We start from the raw sequence: 9,301 nt of genomic DNA on the forward strand, positions 1-9,301 counted from the left end.
AGGTGAACACGATGCAGCACTTTTAGAAGCAAATGCAAACTGCGAATATGCTTTTAACTACTGACTTCTCCAAATATGTATACCATACGGTTACAACTTGTGGAACTTTGTCCGGGGTCGTTTAGCTTCTAAAAGGTTAATTTTCGGCCTCTGTAGCACAAAATTAGGGATTCCACATTCCGGCATCTACATTTCATACCAGAACAGCACTCATCTCTCTAGTTCACTTGTGACAAAAACACCTTATCCGGTTTTCTCCTGCCGTCTCCATCTTCTCTCAACATTTCCCCTTAGTAACTTCTGCCACTAAAGCCTTCCATTCAGCTATGAAGCGCGCTCGCCCAGCTTCTCCCCATCTTCAGGGAGCTTTCTTTCTTCCACCGCCCACTCTCTTTAGTTCTTCCCGGCTTCCAATACCACCGGCTAGAAACACTGCAGAAACATACTGCGCACGCGCATTAAGTTCGTCGTCGCTTTGCATCTCGGGAATGCTTGGCCGGTTTCTTTCAGTCTCTGATTCGTGGAGGCCGCCCTGCGGTGGTTCTCGCGGTATTTGCTGCCGCCAGTCGGCGGGAGAGGCTGCAGTTTCCTGGAGGTCCTTTTTAGCTCCTTTGGTCGCCGGGGCTGTTGTGTTTCCAGTTGCCAGGTCGCGTATCATGACGTCCGCCTTGGAGAACTACATCAACCGTATCCTTCAGCCGGCTGCCGCGGGCGGCGGGCATTAGCCAAGGCCTTGGTGAGGCCCACGTCTGCACCGGAGTGGACCAGTGCTGGAAAGGCCAGGGGTCGGGATCGGCGGGCGGTTGGGGCACCGGGCCACTGACGGGCTTGGGGCCCGGGGTGGGGATACAGGGGTTAGGGATCTGGGACCCGCCAGGCTCGCCCCTGGGACTGGAAGCGGGCCCAAGGCGTCTTTTAACTTGAGGAAAAAACCGGGCAAAACCGACATGATTATTCCGAACTTTTCCGTGTCTCTGTAGAAATCAGTTATTGATTCACCCTTTCCATTTCCCTCGGGCCTATACGTTCACGTTTGGGCATAAGATAAACAAACAGTTTTACCAGCTGTGACGGTGGATTCGTAAATCTCTGTGTTTGTTTTATTCATAGGCTTTTGCTCAGTCTTCGAGGATAGCAAAAACTTTACAGATGATGCAAAAATTGAATATCTGCCCCTTTACCAGTTGAAATCTCAACTTTATTGTTGATGGAATTAAAATAATGCTTGCTGTTGTAATAGATCGCCTTGTGGGGCAAATAACATTAAAAAGTCCCTGTAATAGTACTCCATGCACCATTTTAAAATCTCGAGACAGAAACATTACGTTGTGCTCTTATGTACAAATTTGGGACAGAAGTGGAATGCTAAAGGTTTTTCTTTTACATGATGCGAGCAAATTGGTACTTGTGACATTGATTATAGTTTCTTTTGAGTTCCAGAAGGCAGGTCCTGGAAGACAGTGTCTTAACGTACATTAAATCATTTGACATTGAATAGTTTAGCACTGATCCAATTTTCGTTTCAGAAATGAAGAAGCAGGTTTAAGAAAAGGAAAAATATCTTGCTCAATTTTCATATTTGCAATATTCCCCCATTAAAAATGAGTACCAAACATCCCAGCTGTTTTAAGATAGAATACATTGATCTCATAAAAAGGATGTTCTTTTTCTGTTTTTCCTTTTTTTAGATTGTGTAGTTGTCACAGAGAATTGAAGAACATACAGTTTTATGTTGTAAATGTGGCTGTGTTAAATAGTTGTATCTTAATTCTGTCACCTTTTTTCCTAGTAATTTAAACCATTTCCTTACCAGATTTTAAGTTTTCAGTTTGCATTCCCTCAGAAATGCTTTCCTTGATTCAGTTATCAGGAACTGTTGCTGTCATTACTTCTGATGGGAGAATGATTGTGGTGAGTATTGGGTGTATTCATTCTCTGCTTTCTTTTAGCCTTTTCTGCCCGTGGTGCTCAGTTGTCCCAGACTCTTTGTGACCTCATGAAGTGTAGCCCGCCAGCCTCCACTGTCCATGAACTTTTCCAGGCAAGAATACTGGAATGGGTTGCCATTTCCTACTCCAGAGCATTGTCCCAAGTCAAAGATCAAACCTGGATCTCCTGTGTCTCTTGCATTGGCAGGTGGATTCTTTACTGCGGTGCCATCTGGGAAGCCCACTCTTGTAGGCTTATTGGTTGTAAATTTTTATGTACAACCTCTGATCTCCAGTGCCTAGGCACCAGAGTACACCTGCATTGCAGTTTTCTTATGATTCAACTCTTTATCTCTCTGATAAATAGCTGCCAATCTGTGTTTTGTTTTGTTTTGTTTTGTTCGTTAATAAACATTGACTGAGTTACACACAAGGCTTCTAGAAGCTTGGATGAATAACAGAATCTGCCTTCAGAGAACTTCTGGTTTAGTCTACAGATACCTGTCTATGTTTTGTATTTATCTTCCTTCATCTTTTATTTTCTTCCCCATTCAGTGCTCTGACATCTACTACATGAATCATACTTTTTTTTTTTAATTGTGTGTGTGTGCTTCTTGGAAACTTTTTTTTAAAGATTTAGATACTACCTCTATATAATGAACATTTAAGACATGTATGGTGTTAATCTTCAGATATTCTTAGGTTGTATTATCTCGTGCTTCTGTAGAATAAATTATGATGAATATCTAAGTTTATTTCATCTCATTTTTCCTTTTACACTGTATCCCATTTTAATTCCAGAAAAGTCTTGGATTCTCTCCTTGATCTGAGGAATTTATTCCATGATTTTTGGCTGCTTAATTTCATTTATAATTCATGATTGTTAACTTTCAAAAAAGTTTTAAGGCTGCTAACTTTATTGTCTTACGTAATTCATAGAATTTGTTCTTCTATCTTCCCACTCTGCAGTTCTGTTTTTGTTTTCTTTTTAATACTTGGGATTTTTCTCAGTGGGTCCTTAAGTGGCAATTACCAAGTGTCAGACTTTGCCATTTATTAAACATATGTCATGTACCAGGCATGTCACGTGTGTTATATCACTTAATCCTAGTACAACTCTGTGAAGAACTAGCCCTGCATTCTAAGCTAAGAACCTGGATCAGAAAGATTCACTTTCCCAGAGTCCTATGAATGTATGTGGCAGAACCAAACTGAGATTTAAATTGGGTTTGACTCCAAAGCCTAAGGCCAGTGGTGTTGCTTCCTTCTTAATCAAGAGAGCAGTCATGGTTTTGTTTATTTTTTTAAGGTACCTCACATTGTATTTTGTCAAATTAAGAGAGTTTGAAATATTTTAATCTCATCTTAACTTGGAGAAGCCTATTGCTAATTTAATTTTTTTTAAACAGGATAGATGATAAATTGGAAACTTGTTTTAACTTAATAGAAGGAAAGCCATTTAAAAAGAACATTTTGAGAACTGAAGTTCAGCAGTTCTGTATTCCTTTGACACATAGTTCACTTGATAGAATTTGTTGAGTTGCTAAGATATGTCCGACTCTTTGTGGCCCCATGGACTGTAGCCCACCAGGCTCCTCTGTTCATGGGATTTCCCAGGCAAGAACACTGGAGTGGGTTGCCATTTCCTTCTCTAGGGGATCTTCCCAACCCAGGAATTGAACCCACATATACTGCATTGGCAGGCAAATTCTTTGACGCTGAGCCCCCACGAGAGCCTACTTGATAGAATGTGTGTGTACTCAGTTGTGTCCAATTCTTTGCAACCCCGTGGAGTGTAGTCCAGCAAACTTCTCTGTCCATTGAAACTTGATAAAATAGTTACTTGTAAGATGAAGCCAAGAAGCTATGTATGAGTGTGGTAACAACTATTTGCTGACTAGTTTAATATAGTAAATGCTCCACATTTTGCTTCTTTTCCAAATTTTAAGTTAACATTTTCTCTTTATCTTGGTCTAATTTTACATATTTTGAGTTTTAAAACATGAAACTTTAATAAGAGATTTAACCAATGAAAACCATCAGTATAAGTTGATGTTCTTCAGAAACTGAAATAGCATCTGAGATACTGTGTTGTGATATGCCCATGTCTTCCTTTATTAGGAGCCATGATTCTTCTGTAAAACTCTGAATATTTCCTTCAAGTTCTAGAACTTCCCAGTTGTTGTGATCATATTTGTGTCTACTGTTACTGAGTTATTAGGGGGATTAAATAAGTAAATCCACATGCAGCCCATAGAACACTTGGGCAAGTACTAAGTATTCATCTAGCCTTAGCTATTACTACTGCCAGTTGAAGTTTGTGTATATTTATGGGATTGATTTGAATCTCTGAAAAGTGGTAAATTATATTGTTTGTTCATAGTAGTGTAATGTAGAAGTTCAGTGGTCTGGCTTTGAAGCTAGCTTTTCATGGTTTGGATTCTAGCTCTGCTAATTTCCACCCATGAAACCGTGAGAGATTACTTCTCTGTGCCTCAATTTTTCTTCTCTGGAGTGGTAATACATATAATATCTACCACCACAAAGGGTAGGGATTGGTTGAGATAATGTGTGTAGCATGTTTACTGGCATGTAACATGTATGATACTGTTACATTACTATAGCTGCTGTGTATAGGAGTATTTCCCTTAAGTTTTCCTTGTTTTAGTTTGTATCTTTAGAATACTCGCTTCTGGACAGCCTGAAGTTTTATGCTACTTCCTTGGAGGTAAACTAGTATACGGGGTCCTTTGTAGTTCTCAACAGCTCTGCATACTAGCAGAAGCTTGGAGCCCACCACCCCCTTAAAAAACGAAGAGGTACGTTTTCTGCCAAGAGTACTGTTGGTCATAAAGAGATATTTTATAGTGAACTTGTATGTATATTTAAAATAGGTCCTCCCATTGGAATACCTGGCAGCTAAAATGGTGTGGTTGAATTTACACATTCAGATAATTTATCTTTTTTCTCTTGAATATTTTCTTTACAGGGAACACTGAAAGGTTTTGACCAGACCATTAATTTGATACTGGATGAAAGCCATGAACGAGTGTTCAGCTCTTCACAGGGAGTAGAACAAGTGGTACTAGGGTTATACATCGTAAGAGGTGACAATGTGTAAGTAAAATATCTTTTTTAAGGCAAGTAGCTCAGACTGTAAAGGCATCCACCTGCAATGCAGGAGACCTGGGTTTAATCCCTGGGTCAGGAAGATCCCCTGAAGAAGGAAATGGGCACCCACTCCAGTATTCTTGCCTGGAGAATTCCATGGACAGAGGAGCCTGGTGGGCTACAGTCCATGGGGTCGAAAAGAACTGGACATGACTGAGTGACTAACACACAGCAGTATACAATAGGTGCACTGCTTTGCTGTATGGAGAAGAGGTTTCCATCTACTGAGGTCTGTCCATATTTCTAATAGTTAAATAGCCTGAATATGGTCCAGAAAGAGCCCTGCCTTAACACTGGATACTTCACTGGAGGAGGTTCTTAAAATGTTCTTCCAAAATATCCCTAATTTCAGAGGAACATCAATACACTTCCAGGCTAGAGTTTGAAAATGTCTTTGAAATCTCTTGTGTGAACAGTTTTAAATAATGCTTTATAACAGAGATGAATTTATCCTTTTTTTCTTTTAATTTTTAGTATAACTGGCACACTTAAGTTGTCCCATGTTTATGTCATGGCCTCAGTTAACTTGTGCCATTGATATGACAGTTTGAGAAGATATATTTTAGTGGTAACAGTATAAGAAAAGTGCAACAGTGTAGAGCAATACTGTCCAATACAATTTTAGGGGATGATGGAATGTTTCATATCTGTTGTATATCTGGCATTGTCCACTATAGTAGGTACTAACCAAGTGTGTGGCCACTGGGTTTGAAAAGTAGCTGGTGTGACAGAAAAACTGAATTTTAGATTTTACTTAATTGTACTTAATTTTAATAGTCACATGTAGCTAGATGCTACTGTATTAATGCAGCTATAGAGACTGGAAGATTGTTGAATCATTTTACTAGTGAGTACTGTGGAAAATTAAAACATGGCTGGAAGGCAGCAAAAGATATATTAAGCATCTCAGATTACTTTGTTGGACAAGTAGAATATGGAAGAAAATCACCTTTAGATGGATAAATTATTTGATCTTTAATCAAAACCAGAGGTTTATAAAATATCCTATAGAGATAATATTTAGGTGAAGTGAGCTCTAAAGAATGGCAGGTAGAGCCCAGGTCTCCTGACCAGAACACACCGATTGTATTGGGGCTCTGCATAATAATTGAGTTTAAAATGATTTCTCCTACTTTAATTTAAAAAAATTTTCTCTTTTTTGAACTTCATTTTTAAAAAATTTAAAACATTGCTGTAGATCCAGTGATGTGCTAGAGCCATCTTATACTGCTCACCAAAGCAGATTTTTATATTTTGGGAAATTTTGCAAGCTGATTGATTGATGTCTTGTTGGTTTGGTTGTAGTAGGAGTATTTGCACTATGGATATTAGCGAACACTGCAAATCAGCCTACCCCTTTTCCTTGGAAAACTGGTTTTAAAACATTTTTCAGCACTCCACTCTTACCCACAAGGATTTTAAATGACACTAGATTTTTAAAGATGGAACTAAGGTCTTGATTTGTTTCATGTTGAGAAAACGGAACATATTCTTCTACAGATTAGAGAACTGAAGACTTTATATAGTTTAAAGCAAAATCAGGCAAATTCTGTGTAACGTATTTATCTGTAGAATTTACTTTCATTAAAGCCAGACAGATTTGAACAACCAATCTTTTGTGGAATAATGTTTCAAACGTGTCCCCTGGTCTGAATGTAACAAAATACCTATATCCAGCTAGAGATACTGGTTACCTAGCTTGGCATTAATGAAATTAATGTCAATTTGAAATTAATGTTATACATATTATGTTAGTGTTGAATCAAGGAAAAAATTTGCTGACTTTTAACCCTAGTCAATCACAAGTCATTCACATCAAAAATCATTTGTTAGATACCTGAATATCTGTTCTCTCATCTTTGTGTGGAAGAATTGCACTTCTTTTTGTTGTTCAATTTACACTGAATAAATTGAGAAACCATGAAAGGGAAACTAATAGATATTACATTGATGGATTTAGTTCATTGAAGTTACTCAAATAATAGATACTTTTATTTGCTTGTTTAGTAGTGATTTTGTGATTCCTCTCCCAACCCCACCCCACCTCGCCCAGTCCCAGAATAGTCCTTCAGTTCAGTTCAGTCACTCAGTCGTGTCTGACTCTTTGTGACCCCATGAATTGCAGCATGCCAGGCTTCCCTGTTCATCACCAACTCCTGGAGTTTGCTTAGACTCATGTCCATCGAGTCAGTGATACCATCTAGCTATCTCATCCTCTGTCATCCCCTTCTCCAATAGTCCCTGGATTCAGTGAAAATCAGAATTGAAATTCTGGGGTTTTATACCATTATCTATCCCATATATTTTTTTTTTTCCCTTAAAGACTTGTGACTTTCCTTTAAAAACTCTTTCCTTTAAAAACCACTCACATTATATGCAGTTTGTCCTTTAATATTTGTTCCTGTAACAATGTTGCCTTCAATTTGAGTTTTGTGACTTAAATGTACAATTCACTACCTTATGAAAATGTTTTTCACTTAACTAGTAGTTCTTTTTACTATCTCATCTCAGTTTTAGTCAGAAATGAGATTGTTCTGATTTTTTTTTTTTCCTTAACAGTGCAGTCATTGGAGAAATTGATGAAGAGACAGATTCTGCACTTGATTTGGGGAATATTCGAGCAGAACCTTTGAACTCTGTAGCACACTGAGGAAAAACTACATATATCGGACAGCTGTAAATCTTTGTACAGAAACTGATTATTCTGAGATTGATGGTCAGAATTTTTAGGAATGTGTGATGTGGATTTTTGACTCCATGTTGATTCATTGTAATATGATATGTAAATTAAAATGTTTCTACATTTTCTTGAAAAAAACTTTTTTTGGCCTAAATAATACACTTGGTAGCTTGGTTTTATTTTTCTATTAAATATTAATAGTAAAGAAATCTAATGATTATTTTGAGAACTTTTAGATAAAGATATTCTACTATTTTAATATTTATGGAAAATTAGTTGAAAAAAGAAATTCATGTACTATATAAATTAAACATACAAGTAGTGCAGGATACATATGTTTTTTCCCCTGATTTTTTAAGTCATGGAAAGGTAAATCTTGTCTTGTGCAGCTATCTGAACCATCCCCATTTATCACACTGCCCTGCTGGTTGCTCTGTAGCACTTTAGAAATGTGGGTAAAAGTGTGTTTGGTTGAGAAAAGGAAAAATGCTAACACAGTTGTGTGTATTACTTGACAAACATTTATTACATATAGTCTTAAAAACCATCTTACCTTTTAAGAATTGGGGAATTTCTAGTATTAAAGGAGTTTTTTGTTATTTATAAATGTGAGTAAATGTATTTTGAGGCGCAGTACTTGCTATTATTGTCAACAGCTTTTCATGACTCCCTAGTTCCATAAACCTAGTTAAAAAAGAAGTAAACATGTTTTCTCCAAGCTTGTCAGGCCTATTCTTTGGTTGATTCTTGGAGTGAATCAGTTAAATAGATAAATGTCCCTCCTGTGCTCAACTGGTTGTGTATACTTTTTAAAGGATCTCTAGAAACAGTGCTGTAAGCAGTGTTTAGATACCCAAGTTGGTCTACAAAAATTCTGAAGTCATGTAGGCCAAAGTGTGTAACTTTGTGGTAAGAATAGAAAAATGTTTATTTTCTTGTAATTCAAAATTTCAGTAGTTTCTTTTTAATGAAAATATTTAAAGTAGAAGTTGGCAAGCCTTTTTTGTTAAGATGCAGGTAATATTTTAAACTTTGAGGGCCATATGGTCTCTGTCACAGTTACTTAAGTCTGTTGTTACAGCATGAAAATAGCCAAAGATAATACATAATAGATGATAGTTGTAGCTGTGTTCCAATGTTCCAATAGAACTTGATTTACTATAACAGATGGCAAGCTGAATTTGACCTGTACACCACAGTTGTTGACCCTTAGCTCAAAATGAAAAATATAAGCTCAATAAGAAGAGATGATGACTGATTTGTATAAATTCTGGAAAGGATTTCTGGAATGGATCCTTTCAGAGTTCAGAGGTGGATTTTATTGTATTTTTTTTGTAATATTGAAATCCCTACTTATTAACCGTGGTAGTTCTTTCGGTTCACAAATAAAACATTTTCCAGAAGAAAATATCTTCACTTTTTCACAAAACCAAGACCTGTAAGGAGAGAACTGTTAAGATAGTTTTCTCCCTTGGTCATGAAGCACCAATACCCAGAATAACTTGGTTGATGTTCTGATGTT

General features: G+C 37.3%; 1 protein-coding gene across 2 annotated transcripts; it reads left to right on the forward strand.

Moving 5' to 3' along the window:
• Positions 1 to 533: 533 nt before the first annotated feature.
• LSM8 (LSM8 homolog, U6 small nuclear RNA associated) lies at positions 534 to 8,497 on the forward strand. 2 transcript variants are annotated; one of them, XM_061165678.1, is made up of 4 exons: positions 534 to 687; positions 1,871 to 1,911; positions 4,918 to 5,045; positions 7,659 to 8,497. In XM_061165678.1, exons 1-4 carry the CDS (start codon positions 657 to 659, stop codon positions 7,747 to 7,749), a joined length of 291 nt encoding a protein of 96 aa, XP_061021661.1. In that variant the 5' UTR covers positions 534 to 656; the 3' UTR covers positions 7,750 to 8,497. The 2 variants fall into 2 exon arrangements, with proteins under 2 accessions (XP_061021661.1, XP_061021662.1); XM_061165679.1 differs by having other exon boundaries at positions 576 to 687; positions 1,822 to 1,911.
• Positions 8,498 to 9,301: the final 804 nt, after the last annotated feature.

The sequence above is a fragment of the Dama dama genome, chromosome 18 (assembly GCF_033118175.1).
Source record: "Dama dama isolate Ldn47 chromosome 18, ASM3311817v1, whole genome shotgun sequence".
Classification (NCBI taxonomy): domain Eukaryota; kingdom Metazoa; phylum Chordata; class Mammalia; order Artiodactyla; family Cervidae; genus Dama; species Dama dama.

Excerpts from the sequence above, each read along its gene's own strand:
- LSM8 (XM_061165678.1), top strand. The coding sequence starts at position 657 with ATGACGTCCGCCTTGGAGAACTACATCAACC. Across the intron at positions 688-1,870 it reads CTTGGAGAACTACATCAACC|GAACTGTTGCTGTCATTACT; the intron begins GTATCCTTCAGC and ends TTCAGTTATCAG. Across the intron at positions 1,912-4,917 it reads CTGATGGGAGAATGATTGTG|GGAACACTGAAAGGTTTTGA; the intron begins GTGAGTATTGGG and ends TTTTCTTTACAG.